This window comes from Athene cunicularia, assembly GCF_003259725.1.
Source record: "Athene cunicularia isolate RWA chromosome 17 unlocalized genomic scaffold, athCun1 chr17_part1, whole genome shotgun sequence".
NCBI classification, from domain to species: Eukaryota; Metazoa; Chordata; class Aves; order Strigiformes; family Strigidae; genus Athene; species Athene cunicularia.
This window is the reverse complement of record NW_020799122.1, coordinates 3,520,694-3,542,711: the sequence shown is the minus strand read 5'-3', so window position 1 is coordinate 3,542,711 and position 22,018 is coordinate 3,520,694. Positions and strand designations below refer to the sequence as shown.

General features: G+C 48.8%; 1 protein-coding gene across 1 annotated transcript; it reads left to right on the top strand.

The window, feature by feature from the left end:
- The first annotated feature begins 376 nt into the window (after positions 1-376).
- OLFM1 (olfactomedin 1) lies at positions 377-21,813 on the top strand. The gene is made up of 6 exons (XM_026860305.1): positions 377-412; positions 1,172-1,321; positions 6,774-6,929; positions 9,427-9,646; positions 16,735-16,841; positions 20,029-21,813. Exons 1-6 carry the CDS (start codon positions 392-394, stop codon positions 20,701-20,703), a joined length of 1,329 nt encoding a protein of 442 aa, XP_026716106.1. The 5' UTR covers positions 377-391; the 3' UTR covers positions 20,704-21,813.
- Positions 21,814-22,018: the final 205 nt, after the last annotated feature.

The window sequence follows — 22,018 nt, the reverse complement described above, 5'->3', positions numbered from 1 at the left end:
GCGCCTCTGAAAGAGCTGAGAAATCACAGCTCTGCTCTTCCAACACGAGTATTTCATGGAGTGGTTCTGCTGATTGTGAATGAAGCCGGGTTGGGTTGGTTGGTTTTTTTTTTCCGTGCTGCCAGAGATTATAAAACCCATTTATTCTTTTTTTTTCTTTTTTTTTTTTTCCCCCAGTTGTTATAGCGAGCAAATCAAATGATTTGTCTGTCTGCCTAGCTGCCTCTCTTAGTGCCTCTGTCAACAGGGGTGTTTGCAAGGTTATTTGTAATACACCGAAACAGCAGAAAGAACATTTTCCCTTCTCTTTGGCAAGACGGTGGTACCTTCAGGGTGATGGGAGGCTGCGCTGGGATTAAATAATGTATTTTGCAAAGTGCTGTGAGATCAAATGGAAATTAAGATCCGAGAGGTTTGGAGAGCCCAGGGGGCACGAGGGGGGCTGGGGGACGTGCTGTGTTTGTGGCTGGGCTCCCTCTCTGCTCTCTGTGCTGGAGGTTCTTCGGAGGCACCGATCCTGCCCTCCGGCCCGCGTCCTGTGCTCCGCAGGACACGCCACTGGGGTTTCCCTGCACGGGACCTGCAGGTTTGGAGGGAAACGGTTGTGTGGTGAACCTCCCCATCCTCAGGAGAGTCTGGCAGAGGAGGGGGGAGATGTAACTCCCGGTGTCCGTTTACTCAGGAGAGCTGATTTTCCTGCTGCCGGAGCTGGGCGAGCTCTGCGGAGGCACGTTGATCGCTGCTCACCCCCCAGCCAGGACACCGTATCCTCACGGGTAGCTCGGGCACGTCCTTCTCACGGTGTCAAGGAGAAGTCAAGTGCTCTGTACCAACAGCTGGGCAGCGGGTTCCCCACCCCGATGCGCTCGGTGCCTTACGGCACACCACGACCCTCGCTGCTCCGTGGCTGTCCTCCTGTCCATGCTTTCCCCCTTGTCTTGCCTTCCCACTTCAGCTCTTGCTCTCCTTTTCAGACCCTTCTTTTACTTGTCCCCGATCCATATTTTTGCATTACAAGTGAATTTGGCCATCTGGGCCCTCGGAGCATCCTCCCTTCACTTCCAGTATCTGCCACGTCCATCCTGCTTCCTCCACTCAGCCCCTTTCATCTCCCACACCCCTGCCAGGCCTCCCCCCATTTACTTAACCAATCTTTCCCTTTGTTAATTAGGTGTTGCCTACCAACCCAGAGGAAAGCTGGCAGGTCTACAGCTCTGCCCAAGATAGCGAGGGACGTTGTATATGCACAGTGGTGGCACCTCAACAGACGATGTGCTCGCGTGATGCCAGGACAAAGCAGCTGAGACAACTATTAGAAAAGGTAACGGTTGACCCCTTCTGGGAAAGGTGGTTTGGTTTGGCATGACATTGGGGGTAAAAACCCGAGCGAGCTGGGCTGACCCTTGGTTTCCAGGGAAGATGGACCCCTCGGGGCAGCCCTCCCGTGCTGTGGTTGTCCCCACGCGTGCGGTGGGGAATAATCAGCCGCAGTCGGGAGGATAAATCTCTTAAGTGTTTCTGAGGCACAGAGGAAAAGGGGCTGTGGCCTAAGGTCAGGTTAAAACTGCTGAGATCAAAGCAACAGTATTGAACCATATCACTAAAATAAATAAAAGAATGAAATATGTAATTATTTTTTTTTCATTACGTTAACACACGCAATTTCAAAGGATGAGCCTCGATGAGATCAGAGAAGATAGAATTAAAAGCCCAACGCCCATACATTCCTAGCCAAGGTGGTATTAAAAAGGGCAAATAAAACAGTACAAGCTATCGACATCAAATAGCACAGAAATGACAGCTAGTAGTTTTCTTTCTAATGTTGACATCCACTTGATTAGTTTTTAATAGTCTGCTGCCCAGAGAGATCAAAGAATCTCATTAGGGAAACATTCCTGATAACAAGAAATTTTCCAGATAATAGATTTCATTGAAGAAATGCTGTTTCATGTGAAATGGTGCTCTTCTCTAAAATATGAGTGGACTCCTGTGCTGGATATGTAATTATCCCTCATGCCCTAATGCTATGTTGGCGTGTGTTATGCATGACAAAATAATTTTTCTCCTGCTGCTTTTGGGAAGTTGATGTATTAGTCCCTCATAACAATATTAAACCTACACTTAACTGATGTTCCAATGTGATAAGGACGATAAAGTGAGGCAGGAAACATTTAGCCCTAAAACACTTCTTTGGTATGTCAGAGGCTTCTAAAAATAATCCCACTCAAGCTTTTATTTCTCCAAGCAATAACGGCAATCGGTCCAACAGCACATTTGTCTGAGAGGCAGCAGGCATTATATTAGCAGCTGACACGGGCGTCTGAGAGCCGTCGTGTTCCCAGAACTGCTCGTAGGCATTCAACGAGCAGGATTTGACCCAATGCCCTCTGCTAATGGGCAGGCGAGTCGGGCGTACGAGTCCTGGGATAACATCGGTTCCCGTGCGGAGGGTGTCAGCGCTCGGTGATTTTTCCCTTATGCAGCTCTCCGGCTGCCAATGAACACAGCGAGGGAGGAGCGGTATGTCAAGGCATGTGTTCTGGGGATATGTTACCTGCCTGCTAATCTGTCTGCATCTCACTCCTACGCTAACCTATATGAAAACCCCAAAATAAAGAATAGGCTCTTAGTGCCAGACATCTGATCTTGATGAAGGCTGAGATGAGAATCCCTATAGGAAAATGCAACTGCAGAGAAGAGCTTCCAGCTTCCCAGGAAGGATTTCAAACCTGAAAATTCCTTCCCTCGTCTGACTTTTTAACTCTAGCTTTGTGATGGGAAAACTCACATCTCCTGATTTCTCTCTGCCAGCGGATGAAGAAGCGTAATGTGACAAAGAGGTAATTGTATTTGGACTTTCAAAGGCAGAGACCTGGCAGTCGCCAATGGAGATAATAAGGCTTTTTACGGGCAAGAAATAAGCTGCATTTGTGTGTGAGTCTATGTGTGTGTACACAAAGAAATTATAGCATCATCTTCAGTGAAAATATCTGCATGGAGGCGTCAGCAGTTGAATGTACTTTGAGGTTCCAAGCTGCCAAGACCCCATCTACCCGCAACGCGTGGACATATGTGTAGAAACTGCAGTTCATGCTGCTTGGAAGTGAATCCTGAGCACCCCGTCAGTTTAAAGAGCAGGCATTAAGGGAGGGGAGGTGAGCCAGGTCTGCTCACCACCGCACAAACTGTTCAGCCCGTGTTTTGACACCGAGATGTCTGAGCTCATCGTTGGCTGGAGTACACAGAGTCCTTCCAGCCTTATATGTGTCAGGTGCTGAGTCCAGATCTTGGACTGCATCCAAACCAAGACATCACCTAAATCCTGTTCATAAACAGATTATGTTTTATCTTCAAACGGATTTTTTTTTTTTTTTGGCCATGTTATCTGGGAGGACTTCCTCCTCTGATGGTTAAACCATTTTTGGTTTCCTGCCAATTCTTATGCTTTGCCAGCACCGATTTCCAGATTAAACAGTTGCTTTTTGTTCGCTTGATATTCGCTCCAAGGTGTAATAAGGAGGATAATGACATCTCAGCCTTCACTTTGACTTCCACAGACCTTAAAAGATGAACTTTTCATGTCCTGGTCCATTGGCAGAGTCCATCTCTGCTAATCCTTCCTCTAGACCATGAAAATCTCCCTCAAGATGCCTCATACTATTGCTCCACCAGCTTGTCTGGCTACCCAAAGCTCAAAGGTTCCTCCCAATTCAAACCTCAAAGATGGGCTTAGAACAGCCCTTTTCTGAGCTGGCATGAAAGGCTGATCCACGGGGAAGCTTGATCAGGATTTAAACCATGGCTTTGACCATAGAAATCTCGCTGGGGTCATCAGGCCAATATCGACTCTCTGTTACTGGCTTAATTCTGGAACAACTCAGTGTCAAACAAGATAACAAAACCGGCACTGGAAGTTTTGTTTGTATCAGTTTTCTGTTTCAGAAGCTAAAATTAACTCTTTTCCCCAAGACAATCACAGGTATCTCTCTCACATTAGCTCGATGGAAAATGAGGTTTCGTGTTACGAGCGCGTGCTCCACCAACGGAGGCAAAAAGCATTTTAGCTGATGTTTGAGGATAGCGGTTAATGGATGAAGCTGAGGGAATTTGAGAGACAGTATCCTTGAGTTTCAGTTCATTACAGCACTTATGTACATGCTTAAGTTTAAGCTATGAACAGTCTCATTGAAATCTAATCATGTGCCAAAGTACTTTGCCGGATCAAGGGCGTAATATGCTAATGAAGGGAAACAAGTAGATCTTCAGCTGATGAAGCACACATTACTGTCAGAGGTCAGCAGTGATGGAGACTTGAGTTTCTACAGGTCTGGGCAGAATCTTGCCTGCTTGAGAACAATATGGGCAACAAATAGCGAGAGTCCGGGCTTGTAAAACACATCCCCGAAATAGCACAGCAGCTAATTTTAGGCGTCTCAGTTTAGAGACATGTGAGGAGGCTATTTTCCTCTGCAGTCAGGGAAGAAGCAGACTCCTCCAGAGGGGATTCAGAATAGAAGCCTGAGCGAGATGCTCTGATTCATTTCCTAGCAGAGTCTGTCTCTCCCTCCCCACCGCCCAGGAGGCAGCGTAAGGAGCCCCCCCGGAGCCTTGCTTAGCCCCTGTGGGGTCAGATACTGGTGTATCGTTACAGAAATGCACTTTCCTTATTACTTGCAGCTTGGCCTTTAAGTGGATTTAGGCATTAGTGGAATAAATTAGATCAGTTTTGTATGATCCCTACAAGTCATTCCTATTCCAACCCACTGGAACAATTCTGCTATGTAGATACCGCTGGACTCGAAGGAGCCTAGAGTGGATTACCAGAATAAAAATATCTGCAGTCCAATCATGCTTCTCTAAGACTTCCATTCTCCTGCCTCAGGGTAGAGAGAAGTCTTCAAACTCCTCCACGTCCAGCCCAGGTAAATTAGCACCCAGGTATGTCCGCTGAGAGCTCGCATCCCCCAGGGGAGGCACAGCTGAACGGGAGCCACACGGCTCAGGCTGAACTCAGATTTTCTTTTTTCCTCTTCAAACCAAGAGATTTTTTTCTGCTCTTCCCTGCTCCTCGCACCTCCCTGAGCAGGTGTGGTGGTCAGGATGGGTGCTGGTTCCCCTCTGGGTGCTGTGTTGGGACTCAGAGACTGAAAATAGCTTCACCTTTGCTGAGGAAGACTCTTAGACCCCTGGAGCAGTCGTACAAAATGTTTCCTTACTGTTGGCCTTTGAAATACAGGTTGTCCATGCATTTTTAATAGTTCCCCATAATAGTTTTCTTGTCATCGTGTATGAGCAATGGGCATTTTGATTGCTTCGGAGATGCAGACGCCACAGTTGGCGTTTGACCTATGCTGGTTTTAGCAAGTAGCCTCCGAGACCTGGCTTGCGCGCAGGTGTCCCGCTGTCCCCGCGCTCTGTCCCTCGAGGTAAGTCACGGCAGCCCCGTGTGATTTGCTGGAGGAAATATTGCAATTGCACCGTACTTTCCCCCTCCCAGCCTGTCCGTGCTTGGCTTTGGCAAGGACGGAGACGGGAGGGGATGTGGCAGCGTGGGCTCTGGGATTTGTCTCGGAGCGGCTCCGCAGAGACGGGGCTGGCTCACAGTGGGGTTTTGCTCAGATGCTCACAGATGAAGAGACTTGAACCAGGAAGCCTTTAATGGGAGGGCCCTGATGCAGCAGCATGCCTGGATGCCTGATTCATTTTAAACACAGGCACCATCCCCTACCAGTGCCGACAGCCGTAGTTCTGCGGGTAACGCCGCAGTGGCAGGAGCGCCGGTCGTGGGCTGAGCCCCGTAATGCACCAACCGTGCTGCGAACACAACCATCCCTGATGCAAAGACCTTAAATTACCCCCACTGCTTCGCGCTAAACAGGTGCTTAGGTGCCAGTGTCAGAGCTTCATTTACCCTCACCTAGCCTGAAAAATGAGAGAAAGGACTATCTTAATAAATCAGATGGCAGCCAACCTTCAAAATCAGGTCAGCCTAGCTATCGTTTCCCTCTCTTCCTTACACCTTCAGCTCTTTTTCTCACGATGAACCCAGCCAACCTTCTTGCATCATTCCTTCGGCAGGGCCAGATGGGCGCCGCGCGGGGAGCCGCGGGGATGCGGCATCGCTCGGTTACAAAAGCTGCCGACGTGGCACAAGCGCCCCAGTGGTCAGTCACCGGTGGGGCCAGGGCATGCACGCCTCAGCCCCCCTGGTACTTCCCAGCTTCAGGATGCCCTCACCTGCAGCTGGGTTTGTTGTGGCAGATGCCAGATAAACAGCAGGGCTGTTTGGGTAATGACATTTTTGCTAGCTGGGAGTAAAGTTTGCGCTTAGGCAATCAGTAAGTGTCACTTGCGTACGTTAAGGAATTATAATGTGCACCTTGGCGGAAGCGTTTCTCATAGTTGGATGCGCTTCTGCTCAACCAAGAGCTTCTCCTCGCGTGATGGTGGGTGCCTTCCAGCCTCTCAAAGAGGCCATTGTGAGTGATGTATTTTAGCCTTGGCTACAGCCCTGATTTGCATATGTGATTGTTAAATTATTCTCTGCAGCACGGCCGAATAAATGTTTATGAAACCAATTTGCTCCATTTTAGAGCATGGGGTCATAATTCTATGAGATGCTGTTGATTAACCAGTAAATAATGCACAGGCTGATTAGCCTTTAGCTTTGTTGATTGTGTAGGAAAAGGTCAGCGCTCGGCACTGGGATGCGAGTGGGGCTGTGCCTTGGTGCTGGGGAAACACCTTCTTAACGATCCCTTCTCATTTGACAGGTGCAAAACATGTCCCAGTCGATAGAGGTGTTGGACAGGCGGACTCAAAGAGACCTACAGTACGTCGAGAAGATGGAAAACCAGATGAGGGGACTGGAATCAAAATTTAAGCAAGTGGAAGAAAGCCACAAGCAGCACCTGGCAAGGCAGTTTAAGGTATGTCTGTTTTCCACACTGCTAACGAAGCTGTGGCCAGGGATTTAGTGGGGTGCGGACGGGATGGTGGCCCCGGTTCCCATCAGCTCACGTAGCTGTTGGTCCGGTCGTACACGACTCTGGCAGCTCCCTCCTGCCCAAAGCACGGCCAGATCCAGGCTGCGGCGTCGCATCCTCAGCCACAATATTATTTTCTATAGGGTAAAAGCATCAATCTCCACGTTCCCGTACCACAATCCACCTGTGTGCCCTGAACAGGGCAGTGCAGGCTCCGTGAGCGGAGGGGGGGGATGTCTGCAGGGAGACCCTGGGGCAGTTGAGGTCAGGGCAAGGTGGGTTCCCCCCACCCCGGCCAAGCAGCCCTTCCCCACACTGCGCCCAGGACCCCATTTTTCTGGGAAAAAACGCGAGCTGGGGCTGTGTTACCATTTCGGCAGCACATGGCAAACTGTAACCAGCTGTCACCAAATGGCTTCCCTGCTTGGGGTGGTTGCAGCAATGGGGCAATCGATCAAACAAATCCAAAAAAAAAAAAAAGCCTAAAAGTACGACCACTGCAGGTGTCCTCGGGCTGGCAAACTGCACGTCTCAAGGATGTGCAAATGCTCGAGTTTGAGATAATGGTGTTGGCAGCAGAGCCAGCACCTTCTGACGGATTATATTTGTTTAGTCCTGGTGTCGTACTAGCGAGAAGTAAAGGTATCGGGCTTTTACATGAGGCTGTCATTGCAGGTAGTGGTCAAACTTTCAAGAATTTGATTGAGAACGAGTGAAATCGCTAAAAAGAGGCTGTCAGGAAGATTTGGAACCTTAAGTTTTAGTGATGCTTTGGATTAATAGATATAAAAACTAAATCGAGAAGATTTCTGGTGAAATTTGGGGACGTTTCTGATCAGCCACCCAGCTGATTCCCATCCCCATTTCCAGGCAGCTGCTCAGCTGGCTGGTGTTTTAAAGCGGAATTTTTTTAATCGCTCTGTTAAATACTGAAATACCCAGATTACATCATAACAAGCTGGGAAGAAGGTTCTTAAAACTTCTTACCAACTCCACCTCCTCCACCCCCCACCTCCAGTTACCACAAGCCCCTAAATTTAGCTCCACAGTCTGGATGTAAGGACCATCTTTCTGATTTAAGCATGAATTTTGTTTGCGGTTTTTTATTTCCCCTCGCCCTCCCCGCCTCCATTCTGATGAATTTAATCCTCCCCATTGCCTGCCAGGGAGCTTGCATCGAGAAGTGCAAGTAAATAAGAAAAGAAATATATTCCCCCCCCATGCAAACCGCAGGAGGGAAAGCCTCTTGACTTAACTAGGAGGGGATGGGAAGGAAAGGAATGAGGCTGAGGACCAATTTCTGATCCCGTTCACCCCCAGAGTTGCTTCAGGAGCAGCCAGATGTCACAGCCCTGAGCGCTGTGAGCTTGGCCACTGTGCAATAGTTTAAGCAGCACCAGGTATACCGTGTATACTAACATGCTTCATTAACGGATAGGTGCATGCATATTTATGTCTGCTCATTAGCTGCTGGGAGCAAAGCATCTTCAACAAAATGCTGCATACCGTGCCTTTAAATGAGGCCTTCATTTAATTTAAAAAGAAAAAAAAAAAAAAAAAGTCTTCGTTTCTGCGAAATAAATTTGATAATGACTTTGATTTTTATGTTCTTTATAGCGTGCCTAAAAACAGTAAGGAATTTTTGTCTAATTTGCTGCCAAAGCACCATTTTAAATAACAGCCACAGCATTTTGTTTCTGCTAATGCCAGCATTAAAATGTGAGTGGTTTGGAGCTCTTGTGTTTTGGGTTTTTTTGTTGTTTTGGTTTGTTTTGTTTTTTCTCTTTAGTTCCGTAAGAGTATTTGTCTATGAATGGCTATCTATATAAGGCAGGTTAGTGAGCTAGATCCTCAACAGTATTTCATTTTCTTGCTTACAGGGCTAACTTAAAAGCAAGTTTTTTCAATGCTGCAGTGACTGAAGAAGCAGTTCACTCCCATGTAACCATGAAAAGAGGGCCACAGAGCATTTTGCACCATGCATTTATTTTTTTGATTATTTTCCAAATTAGCACCATATCTCACTAAGGAACCTTGAACCACACAACCGAGATCTTCCTTTGCATGCAATTGTAGATGCATTTCATGAATAGTTTGAAACCCTTGTCAATGCATATATATATTATTTTATTTTATTTTTTGGAAAGAAAAAAAAAAAAAAAGAACTCTTTGTGTATGTGATCTGAAGCATGTAACCCTAAGATGTTGCATTCTAAAAATGACAAATAAAGGCCTTTCCCAAATATTTTGGTGTTCTGCAGCCTGTTTAATATGTTCTTTCCAAGACATCATTTGGACCAAAATAATAATTAAAATAATTTTAATGATAATAATTGTGGGATATGAACATTGCACTCACGTAGGAAGCAACCAGGTCAAGGCAGAGTGTTGCAGATTTTTGCACGCATAGCACTGAACCAAGCTTATTTTAACCTTGCAGGCAATAAAAGCGAAAATGGAGGAACTTAGGCCTTTGATACCAGTGTTGGAAGAGTACAAAGCCGATGCAAAATTGGTATTGCAGTTTAAAGAGGAGGTCCAGAATCTGACGTCAGTTCTAAACGAACTCCAGGAAGAGATTGGCGCCTATGACTACGAAGAGCTTCAGAACAGAGTGTCAAATCTTGAAGAAAGGCTTCGTGCATGCATGCAAAAATTAGGTAGGCTCAGAACAACATGGTGGCACTGGCTAAACACCATCGATGTTAAACCACACATCCCGTCTGGAGGCAGAGATGCTAGACTGGGCATCTCCTTGTGCCTGGCCTGGCTGTAAGGGATGAGCTGGCACAGCCGCGTTTGATCCTGTAAACATTTATGCGATAAGTGACATTAATCCTGGGAGTAGTCCTGCTGAGGATTACTTGCACGAGCGATGTTGCTCATGGCGTAAGTGCTTCAGGATCGGGCCCTTGACTGGGCATGTGCCGTTTTGCAGCGTTTGCATAAGTGGACGGCGAGATGCCGGTCAGTGCGTGGCCGGTTGCGAGTTAACGCTTATGCAAAGCAAACACATGCCCCCGTTTGTGCTTACGCATCGGTGTCCCATCTTTTTTGCTAACTGGACCTGGCCCAGCAGCAGAGGTCTCTGCGCACCCGCAGTAGCGGGGCTCTGTGTGTGTGTGTGTGTGTGTGTGTGTGTTTGCAGACTGTGACTTGGTTTCCCTTTTTCCTTTCCTTTTGCATCTTGCAAATCCCCCTTGAGAAGAGCGTGATGTAGGTGGTGCGGGGTTGTGGTTTGGTCTGGACGATGCCAGTGTGCAGGATATAAATCCTCCCCATCTCTCCCGTTCCCTTCCAGCAGGCCAAGTAACCAGCAGTGCTAAAACGTGTGAGAGATTCATCTGTGATCGCACTCAGAGAGTATTAATTGCCTGACGCCTGTGGGTCCATTTTGGGGAGACACACCTATAGCTAAACCCAGCATCTGACCCCAAAAAAGAGGGTGGAGAAGGGTGGAAGAAGGGCACTTGCCTTCCGCAGCTGCAAGAAATCTCCCCACAGTTTGTTGGCCTAGCTCTGACTTGATTTAATTTCTACTTACATTATTGACTTTCTTGTTAAGCAATTTAGATAATCTAAACACATTAACTGCTCTGCAGTCTATTTTGGTAGCACATATGAAATTACACTCTCAGGTAACTTCATGGAAGATCAGATCTCTTCTGAGCACTTTCTATCCTTGGCAAGGTAACGCTTTGTTTCTCTCTTGTCTCTGCTGGTGGGATTGCTTTTGCTTGTTTCTAGATGCCTCCACACTTCTGTAAGCAGCCGCCTGCCCTGTATTTCCCCCTGCATTTCCATCCTGTCCTCTGTTAGCTTGTACGTGCCTTATAAGCTACCTCTCACTTGAGATCTTGGAGAGGAAAGTGAATTTCCACGTAAGCCTGGATGCTCAGAAGCATTTGAACTACGCGGGTGCAGCGAGTCATGCACTGAGATAACCCAGGGAGCTGCCCGGCAGGCAGGTGTAACCCCCTCCCCGGCTAAGTGAGAGGGCAGAGCCTGATTTCTCGTTTATTAACGCGCGCTGACGTGCCTGGGTTTGGTTTGGAGGCAGAACAGGCTGAGGCGAGTCGTGCCATGGCTTTCTGCAGCGTGTCTGTGGTCCCTCTGCTCGTCCCGTGATGGCCCCGGGGAAGGCAGCAGGGTTGGGGGAAGGCAGGGAAGCCCTGACCTTCTCCTCACCCACTCGAATTTCACCCTGAAAGCTTAATGGGGACAGAAATGATGGAGGTTGTAAGGACTTGGTGCTTTCTGTGTTAGCAGTACCTAATGCCTGGAGCTTTATCATGTGGGGACCGCAGAGCCATCTCAGGAATGACAGTCCTGCAGTGGGTAAGATAAGGAAGGATGGAGAACAGGCCCAGGAGTCACACAGCAATCCCCCCGGCAGCCCCACATCTCAGCTTTTCACCTTCCTCCCCTGCTGGAGGCAGAAGTGGGTGTGATGAGAGGCGATGGTGCCCAAAGGGGCATCCACTTGCTGCATCAGTAGCCTTCAGCCCATCTCTTGAAGATGAGGAGGAGCTGCGGGTGATGGGGAGGGAATGAGGGAGCAGCGGCAGGGCTGGGACCAGGGATTTGAGTCTGGGCTGTAGAAATACTTTCCCAGGGATAATTCTTTAAACAAAACCACCCTGGACCCCCCGGTCCCTCTCTAGCTGGCCTCGATGGAGCCGCCCAGCCCAGGCTGACTCTACCAGAGCCAGGGAAGCTGTGATGATCCTCCCGCAGACCCTGGGCAGACTTTAAGAAGTAGCTCCCAAACCATTCAGGGCTCCAAAACCAGTAAGAGTTTGCTCTTGGACCATTAGCCCCTTCTGTACCAGGCCATGTCCTGGCTCATTACATCCCCTCCTGCTCAGGCCCTCCAGCTGGGACACCCACCCAAGGGAGCAGCCCAGGTAAGACTGGGTGAGGCAGCTAGGATGGTGAGCCCTTGCAGGCAATTTTTTTCTAGAACCTTTTGGGTACTTTTTGGAATCTTTTTGAGGCTTTATTTGGGCTTTTTGACCATGTCCCGTCTTTCTCTTCTTGCTCTTTCTGTGGCTGCGGGGTCAGGGTAGCTTTTCCTTGGGGCGTTGCAGCACCCCTGGGTGCTCATGGAGATGGACACCGAGTCTTGCAAAGGTTCACCCGTGAGGGTTTGCTGCTCACCTGGGAGGATGATTTATTTGATCACTTAACACCAAACAGCACGGATTGAATTTCCAGTGTTATTTATCGCTCTGGAGCGTAAACCAGTGAAAATGGTAGTTAATTGAGTTAAATTCGGATAACAACCTTACAGACACTTTGCTGCCACGCGATGAAGCCCTGTTTGCCGCAAATTATCTGCTCAGAGGGATTCACTGCTGTTCCCAGTAGCACGTTTTAGCTTCGATTTGCTCTGCATGGGTCAGCAGCGCCGCTCACCTGGCGCACGTTCACCTGCTAGAGCTCAGGATTCAGCTTAGAGCGCCCAGAACAGGATCAGGGAGCCGCTGCAACAAGCACAGGATGAGGGAAGGGATGGGGATGTGCCGTGTTCCCGTCTGGTTTGCCTCTCCCCATCCTCCGGGAAGGACCGATGCTCAACAGTGCAGCAGCATTTTCCTTAGACGAGGTCCTGGTTTGCATTTTGGGTTTCCTAAGCGTTATTGATGGATCAATAGTGAAAACACTTCCTGACCCTGGCATGTGTGTGAAGGGAAAAAAAAAAAAAAATCAATAATGGCACGTTCAATTTGTCATTTTGTTTACACTCCTAAAGATCACTATTTATACAGGGATTTTAACGTTTCCATTAACGTTCCTAAGAGGAGCTTTGGAGGAGTGGAGAGGTTGTCACTCCGTGATTTGAGGGGGAAATTAACTCAGCTGCATTTCACAGGCTCCCGTTTGCCTGAAAGCACGAGCTGTCCCCAACTCCTGCAAAAAATCCCAGTGCAGGGGTGGGGACAAAGCCCTGCCAGCCTGGCCCAGATGTTTCTGGGGTGTGAGGACACCCGGCCAGGCAACATTGGCGAGGGCAAGGTACAACCCAACTGCTGCAACTCCATCCCTGCTGCGGAGGGCTGGGACTGGGACGGGCAGGAATCAGAGCTCAGTTTTTTTGGGAAGCCCCAGGAGGAAAGATGCTTGGCTGTAGCAGCAGCCCTGGCAGAACCTCGGAGTCCAGAAGGAGACGGTGCTGGTGTTGGTGTGGTGGCTGCGTTCGTGGGTAGATTGCTGCTGAGCTGCTAAACATCACTTGTGGGCTGGATCTTAGGAGAAATATGGAGCAGGGGTGTTAGTATCCTGGGAAGATGGTGATGCTGGTTGTAACCGTCTGGAGGAAAGCATGTCTTCTGCTGGAGAATTCCTGGTGCGGCTAGAGGAAGGGGCTGTGTGCGTAGAGGTGGTGTTTTGTTGCTGCTCTGTTGAGCTATGGGAGGGCAGGCTGGCTGGGTCGGCCTGGAGATCACTCAGGAAGAGGCTTATTCATGATGTTTTTTCCAGGAACAGGGAGATACAGGCCCCCAAAGGACCTGGGTAGTGCTGGGGAAACTGGAGTGAAAGAGATCCTCTGTGCATGCCCCAAAAGCTGCTGCTCATGGGTTTCCCCCGTGTCCTGGACTCACGGATGAGCACCAGGTCATGTTTTCCTGTTGCACATTTGTCCCTGAGTGTCCCTGACTGTAGCAGCCCACGCTCCTGCCATCCCTGCTAAAGGCTCAGCACCCATGGGTGCGGGGCTGCCCGGGGCAGGGCTCTGCTGGGCAGTCAGGCAGCAGCTTTAGGGCAGTCACAGCCGGGGCTTAAAAACTCCCCTGTGTGAGTCAGTAGAGTCTGCTAGAGGGAGGACTCGGATGCTGGGTGTCCTGGGGTCTCGCCCCAGCTCTGCTCCCAGCTATGCTGAGCTGAGCCCCCGCTGAGCTCCCCACCCGCAGAGGAGAGCGCTGCTGAGGCTGCTGCTTCGTGCCAGAGCATGGGGAGATGCAGGAATAGTGAGCTCCTGCTCTGATTCAAGCTGTGACCTCTCCAAGGGAAGCAGGAGAAGACGGTCCCCTCTTCCTCCAGTAATCTTCCTGATTTTAATGTTTGCTAACCCTATAAATGGGGGGAAAATGCCGATGGTGCTCGGCGTGTGGTGTGGACCGGCCGGGGGAATGAGGACCTCGGGGGGTGCAGGTGTCCATCCCTGGGCGGTAAGCCCACGAGAGCTGCAGGGACCTAGCTAACTAGGGGCCTTAAAGGATCCATTTTGAAGTTTTCCCCTAGCACCCGAGTGCCTGGGATAGATTTACACCAAGAAAGAAAACACCTTGCCCTGGGTAAGAGCAACCCTCTTGCATTGCTGAAGAGCTGTTGTGAATGTGCCTCCAGCTAAACGTGCGTGAGATGTAGCCTCACTACTTGCAAACAACACTAGTTTACCCTTATCAGTTGCTGCTGCATTTTTTTTTTAATTTTTTTTTTTTATTAAATCAATGAGCTTTTATACAATCTTTCTCTCCGGGGAAATGGAAGGAAAGAGATAAAGTGACAGCAATGTAGGGCTGCGATAATGGAAGGTAGCTTGAGCAGATCTGTGATTAGAGGAAGGCTCGTCCTCTGCGAGGGGAATTTGCAAGACATTAAGCATTTATTATTTTAACCCATTGCATCCCTTTGTGAATACCTTGCTCTCCTTCTTCTGAGAGGTTTTGAATGCATCAGACAAGCGGGAGGACAAATTCCCTCACATCCTGTCTCAGTGAGGCCAGGAAAGCTCTTTGCTTCTTTTGGTGGGATCTCTCTTTATCTGCCCAGTGTCTGAAGGCTGTGGGAAGACTGATGGTCCCCTTGGCTTTGTCGTGCTGGTGCATATCAAGAATATCTTCATCTATTTCACATTTGCCTTTTTACCTTTGCCCACAGCTCAGAGCTGAGATAGATGGATGTGTCCCATGGCCATGATCAGGAATATAAAGGGGCAGATGAGAACAGGCTGAGGAGAGAGGCAGCTAAGAGATAGTGCACATACTGGAACCATTCAAGGCCAGGCTGGACAGGGCTTTGAGCAACCTGATCTAGTTGAAGATGTCCCTGCTCACTGCAGGGCAGTTGGACCAGGTGACCTTTAATGGTCCCTCCTAACCCAAACCGTTCTATGCTTCTATGATTCTACCTGGTAATTTTGAGCAGAAGGACCTTGCCCTGAGCTGTCGGAAATCTGCCCCTGTTTCAGCAGCATCTCCACAGGCCTCAGCCCTGGATACCCGCCGCTGAGCAGCGGGACCATCCGTACCACAGTGCAGCAGCAGCTCAGCCTGCAGACCCAGCACCCAGCACAGCCGCTCTGTCCCAGCACCACCACCATCCCCTTCCCCGGCCTGCCCGGGGCTCCCACATCAAAAAGGAGAAGTCAGGAAACACCTTCTGAACTTCAGGTTGTGGCTGTCCCCCTGGTGCTGCTGACCTTAGCTTGTCTTGCTCAGGAGATGCTGCTGCAGCACCAGCTCTGCATTGAATGTGCCCGGGTTTTAAATGAGTGCTCCTGTAGCAACAGACCATCCAACACCAGCCCCGGTCCCTCCCGCGGCATCTTCATCTCTTCATCTTGGCATTCCTTAGTGTGCATATGCTAAAATGCTGGTGTTTGCAGGAGACCAGAATGGCAGCTTTGCTGAAACTTGGGGATATCGTTGGGAATAGGAACTCAGTGTACAGATAAACCTTCGATGCTGAGGCCGTAGCGTCGCAGGCATCTATTCACGGGTGTCCCCGGAGGGGTGCTGGGTTCAGTGTCAGGGGACAGAACCATGGAAGGGAAACAAGCTGCCCTGGGCAGCCTGCTCAGCAAGCTGGGGGATCGGTGCCACTGCTTCACCTCGTATTTAGGGCTTAAAAACACAGCGAGTCCCTTAGCAGGGCTTGCAGATGTGCTGACATGCCTACTGAATTCGGCGGCTTGAACTCAGCGGTGTGAGGCACCTGAGCGTGCTTCAAACCGAGGCTCGTCGCGCTGCGCGGCCGCGCGTCCCTGTTGTGGTGATGCTGAGTCTGGGCAGGATTCCCAGGGTGGCTTCTGAGGGACCCGAGGGGACACCCCACCTCCTGCCCTCCATCCTGCTGCACTTGGGCTCCTCTCCTGGAGCTGGTGAAGCCCAGGCTGGCAGAGGTGACGGGAGGAGGCTGGTGAATTCGTTACTGTCTCCTAAGCGTGCAGACGTTGAGAGGGAACAGAGAAGGTGGCTGGTAGAAGGCAGTAAATGGTCTTTGCAGGGAAGAGATTTATATTGCACGTAATTTCCCACCTTTTTATTTTTCCTCCTTTGCATAACCTGTAACAAATGCATGTTTCCAGCAGGGCTGGAATAGACACATCTATCTTTTTATCTTGGCTGCACCCACTGTATCATACAGAAACGAGCAGTGCTGTTCAGCTAATTTCTCCACCTAGCTGCTCGACCCCGGCTAACTCTTCTCATTTTCTATTCTGTGACATCAGCAGCACGGCTGGTTCAGGAAAGCTTGTTTTCTTGGGGGCAGTGTGATAAGGACAATTGTTATTAAGAGGCATGAAACAAGCAGAAGCATCCAACAGTTGTTCTTGGCCTAATCACTTCTAATAAAATAAAAACCGAGCTGCCCATCGGCGGGGGAGAGGAGTGAGCAGAGAGGTGTGGGTGGTGGCCAGCACTGGTGCCCCTTACTGGGGCGTCGGGGCTGGCAAAGACCTGCCACCAAAGGAGCCACAGTGGTCTGACGTGGTGCTCACCAGCCTTGCACTCTTTTTCAGCTTGTGGCAAGCTGACGGGAATAAGTGACCCAATCACAATTAAAACTTCGGGGTCCAGGTTCGGATCGTGGATGACGGACCCTCTCGCTCCTGAGGGAGAGAACAAGGTAAGACCACAACACCTTCATCTCTGTGTTCCCACCTCCACAGATGCGGCTGAGGTCATGGAAAACTCATTACATCCAAGCCCCGAAGCCCAGGTTGTGCCCTGTGAAACCTGTGGAAGGTCCTAATTCATTTCACGGGGCTCTGCTGGCCTCCTCTGCGGTGGGAGGGGGCTGAGGATCCCGCAGGGAGGGAGGATGAGGAGGGGGCTGAGCAGCCCCACGCAGTGGTCCCTTCCCAGGGCACGTGAAACTCACTGCAGGGATGAGCGTGCGTGGTCTCAGAAGTGTCACCACAAGGTCTGTGCCACCCACGGGAGGGAAGAATCAAATATCAGGTTTCTCGTCTGGGTTTGGCAGCCAGGAGGGAGCTGGGGCTGAGCAGAGGGACCCGTGGTCCCAGTCCCTGCTGCTTTTCTGCTGCCGGTGCCTCCGATAATGTGATCTGACTGCATTTGTCCTCCGTCCTCCGCCTTCATTGTTGTGAGGAATCAACCGACTGCAGCCAGAGAGAGATTTGTTTTGCTTTGTTTTGGGGTTTTTTTTGTTGTTTTTTTTTTTTTTCTTCTCCATTCAGACCATTCAATTTTGATCCCAAGGAGGTAGGAGGCCAATAACTGGCTGAAAATCAATCCAGGCTTCCCATGACTGATGGAATGGAAAATATCTCAAGTGTTTGCTGAGGATTTGCAGGCAGCAAAACAAAACAAAAACCACAGAGCTTGGCTGCATGGTAATTCCCTCCTGCATGCAGTATCCTTCATCAAAGGATACAGCAAGGGCTCTATCGGGGCGGCTATTTTGAGAGCTTTGCCCTGTGATCAGCTTTCTGTAGCTGAGAGAGGACGCGGGATGCTCTGGAGAAGCCACCCCTGGGGTGGCTCCATTTGCCCGTGGATGTGCAGCAATGAAGCAGCTGTGACTTGAGATGTTGGGCTCTTTCCCTCCAGCAGCCAACTGGTTGGCACTGGTTCCCCAGTACAACACCCCTGTATTTTACAGTTATTAAACAAAACTTCACCTACAGCCCCAAGAACATCCTGATTAGGAGTGGGATGGGAAGGCTTTACCCACGTCACATCTTGTTTTGCTCAAGAGAGGGGACAGACTTGTCCTCTTCAGGCTGTGTTAGCTGCATCCCTCGGCACTAAAGTGATTTCTGCATCTGTGAAGGAAGAATCAAGCCCGTTGCAGCTGAAGCTGGCTGATCAAATACTAAAGATCTTTGCATGTCTTCAGAGAGTTTTGTCTCAAACCGGTATTTTTCTTTTTTTTTTTTTTTTTCCCTCGCCTTTTTCTGCAGTGTATTTTTGTCACAAGAGTAGAAACTAGTTTTCTCTGGCCTCTAGCTCAAGCTTCACAAGCGTGTATGTGTATGTAATACATAAATCCACTGTGAATTTTATTAGAAACACACAATTAAGCGAACTTCATTGGCTGCCTGGCAGAGTGGGAAACTAGGGATGGGGGGAGATGGGCAGTACATCATATCCATCTTCTGTCGCCAAGACCCAGGAGGTGTTTGGTGGTTCCTGTGGTCATTTGTTCACGTCATGAAATCATTGAACACAACTGGGGAAAATGGTGAGTCTCACAGGAGCAGCCCGGCGGCGAGGCAGCAGGTGGATGCTGAGCGCCGGGATTGATGTGTATTGGCAGGAGAAGGTTGCTCAAAGCCAGCCGGTGCGACGAGACGTTGCTATCCATCAATCTCCGCTTCTCCAAAGCATGAAATGCCTTTGGGTCCTGGCACCTTGCAGCCCCCAACGTGATGACATGGGGTTCTGCTCTTCTGGGCTTCTCTTTGTCTCTCTAAAAACTGAGCACGAGGCATCGATGTGCGTAATTTTTTTAATACCAAATAATGAAATGGGAGCAGCAGAGAGACAATCGGTTTTCGGGGGGATTTTTTTTTTTTTTTTTTTTTCATTAAGTGAGGAATGCTTTCTGGTGCCACGTCTGACAACAGAAGCTCTCCCATGCTGCCGGCACTTCTCTGCCGTGGGCTCAGGGACGTGTGTGGTTTTTCTCAGGTGCTTTTGCAGCCGTCCTCGAGCCCAGGGTGGAGGTGTGAAGATCAGAGCTGTTTGCCACACGTTCATTCCCCACCTCTGCAGCGTTTCCGGGGAAGTAAAGATAGAAGGCTGAAGTTCCCCACAAAGTTTTTACAGACCCCTCTTGGCCTTTCCAAGACAGCAGCCAAACAGTTTACACGAACATGCCGTGTGTAAATGTTTGTCTGCTCTTCGAAGGGGCCCCAGAGAGCAACAGCCATGTTGCAGAGACAACACTATCCGATTTTGCAAGGAGTCTGCAAAAGAAGTTTCCACTAAACATTCCCCAAATCTGCCTCCTCCCCTCTTGCTATTTCATTTACTTTTTTCCTCCTTCCTAAACAGAAAGCAGCTAGCTTATTTTTAAGCAGCAACTGCGTACAGAACGTCACTAACTGGCTGGATATTTCTTCTTGATATTAACTGCACAGCTTTGTCATTTGCCTCGGAATTGGTTTCATATGACAAAAGCTTTTTTTTAAGGAGTCTAGACAGTGTCCCTAGTGAACTGGTGCTTAAATGATGATCTAAGATCTCTCCCCCATCTATCAATAGCAAGATTTTGGTGTCTTCATTTCTTACATTTTAGTGGCCTCGGTTTCAGCTTTTGTTGTAGAAGTGTGTGATTTTTAATCCAATATGGACTTTGCCTGAATTTCCTTGACAATAAGCAATTGCATCCCTTGCTTCTGCATGCCAAATTAATGGAGTTCTGCACAGCAGCTGGTATAATTTACAGAGTGCTACCACGATGGGGTTTACGGGAAGCAGAAGCAGCATCAACATAATACGCTGGGTTTAGCCAGAGAAAAGATGTTAATTGCCCTCTCTAGCGATGGTGCCAGTCATGCAGCACTCCCAGGGAACCTCTTGAGCTCCCAGGTTCCTGGGGAGATACGAGGTTACCCCCTCGGGAAAGCTTTGCTGTTCAGTTGATTTCTTGGCTGATTCGGGGTTTTCCAAAAAAATGGGTTTATTTCTGAGCGTAGGTGGCAGGTGTTAGACACATCGTTTTCCAGCGGATTGGATTCCTTGCTCTGGATTTCACTCCCAGCTCAGTTTCTAGGGTGATGTGCGAAGGGTTCAGTCGGGTCTCTGCTGTTTTCTAACCCCATGTGTTTCTGTTGCTCGCCCAGGTCTGGTACATGGACAGCTACCACAACAACCGCTTTGTCCGTGAATATAAATCCATGGCAGATTTCATGAATACTGACAATTTTACCTCTCATCGTCTCCCTCACCCGTGGTCAGGCACCGGTCAAGTGGTCTACAATGGCTCCATCTATTTCAATAAATACCAAAGCCACATAATTATCAGGTTTGACTTGAAAACAGAGACCATTCTCAAGACTCGCAGCCTGGATTATGCCGGCTACAACAACATGTACCACTACGCCTGGGGTGGCCACTCGGACATTGACCTCATGGTGGATGAGAACGGGCTGTGGGCCGTCTACGCCACCAACCAGAACGCGGGCAACATCGTCATCAGCAAGTTGGACCCCAACACCCTGCAGAGCCTCCAGACCTGGAACACCAGCTACCCGAAACGCAGCGCCGGGGAGGCCTTCATCATCTGCGGCACGCTCTACGTCACCAACGGCTACTCGGGAGGGACCAAGGTGCACTATGCCTACCAGACCAATGCCTCCACCTACGAGTACATCGACATCCCCTTCCAAAACAAGTACTCGCACATTTCCATGTTGGACTACAACCCCAAGGATCGGGCCCTCTATGCCTGGAACAACGGGCACCAAATACTTTACAATGTCACCCTCTTCCACGTCATCAGGTCTGACGAGTTGTAGTCCATCCTTCTTTAGAAACTGATTTAGGAAAACAAAAAAGGAAAAAAGGGAGAAACGAAATTTAAAAAAAAAAAAAAAAAAAAAAAAAAAAAAAAAAGCTAATATCAAGGAAACACACTTTAAATCAGTAAATATATAAACAGCTGCCAAAATTAACACCAACGTCATGGAGGATTATTCAGCATAAACCTGACAGATCAGCATTACCTCTACATTTCTAGAAGTCTGGCCCTGTGTTATAGACTCACGAGTAACCATGTACTTGCAGCTGGAACTGCACTTAAAGAACCACTTAAGTTTGGGGTTTTGTTTTGTTTCTGTTCCGATAGCAAACCTATAGTACATACTAAAGAAGTAAGGCAATGACTGTTGAAAGTTTATCCTTGGGAGACTCGCTCTCTTCTGTGTGTGGGTTGCATGGACATTTCCCCGACATCACGGTCAGCTGTGATGGATGTGTGATTTGTATTTCTAAGCAGAAAAAGCTGACCCGTGAGGAGCTCTCGCTGTCTGAACAAGACCTATCACAGGTTAGTTTTCTTCGCCTTCCATTGCAGCTACTGTCTCTCAACTGTGTTCTTGTCACTTAGATTAACTGTGCTGAGACCCGAAGTAGCTCATGGATCTGTGTCTTAGTAACTATTAAACACGATGGTTTAAGTATGTATTATGAACAAGTTGTTGTACCCATATTGTTTGAACTTATGTATTCAGCAAATATATTGTATAATGTATGTCTGTTATTTACCAGAGGTGGCAAAACTTTGTATGTCCAGTTTATGCAATGAATGTTGTAAATGCAATGATGTAGTTTGGATTATAAATGATGGTTTTGTTTCTAAAAAGAAAAAAAAAAAAAAAGATCAGTGTTCACCCTTATACACAGATAACCAATTTCATGTTGATAATTACAAGAATATTCTCTTACTGTTATACTATCTACATAGCATTATGGTGGTTGGAAACGGCCTCTGTGGAAATTCTGTGGCATCAGATTCCCATGGGAAGCCCTGTTTATGGAAATGTGAAGGTAATTAATTTTTTTTTAAGAGGAAAACTTTGTACTATCCACAGTTATCTAAGGAACAATAAAAATATTAGGAGACTTCCCTGCTTTGTTTGTTGTCTTCTCTGTACGAGTGACCAAGTGTAGAGGAGGGGTAACAGGAATTATCGTGGGGTGTTTTTTGGGTGTTGAGCAAACCTTCCTGACTTTCCTTATGTCTTGAATTGAGTGTGACCCGATGCGTGGCTGCTGCTGGAAGCCGGCGGGGCCGGAGGCTGAGAGGGTTTGGCTCTGCTCTGTAGGGCTCAC

What these genes read in the sequence shown, in the direction of transcription:
- OLFM1 (XM_026860305.1), top strand. Translation starts at nt 392, where the DNA reads ATGGAAATTAAGATCCGAGAG. An exon ending in ACCTGGCAAGGCAGTTTAAG is followed by an intron (nt 6,930 to 9,426) that starts GTATGTCTGTTT and finishes TTAACCTTGCAG; the next exon opens with GCAATAAAAGCGAAAATGGA. An exon ending in TGCATGCATGCAAAAATTAG is followed by an intron (nt 9,647 to 16,734) that starts GTAGGCTCAGAA and finishes ACTCTTTTTCAG; the next exon opens with CTTGTGGCAAGCTGACGGGA.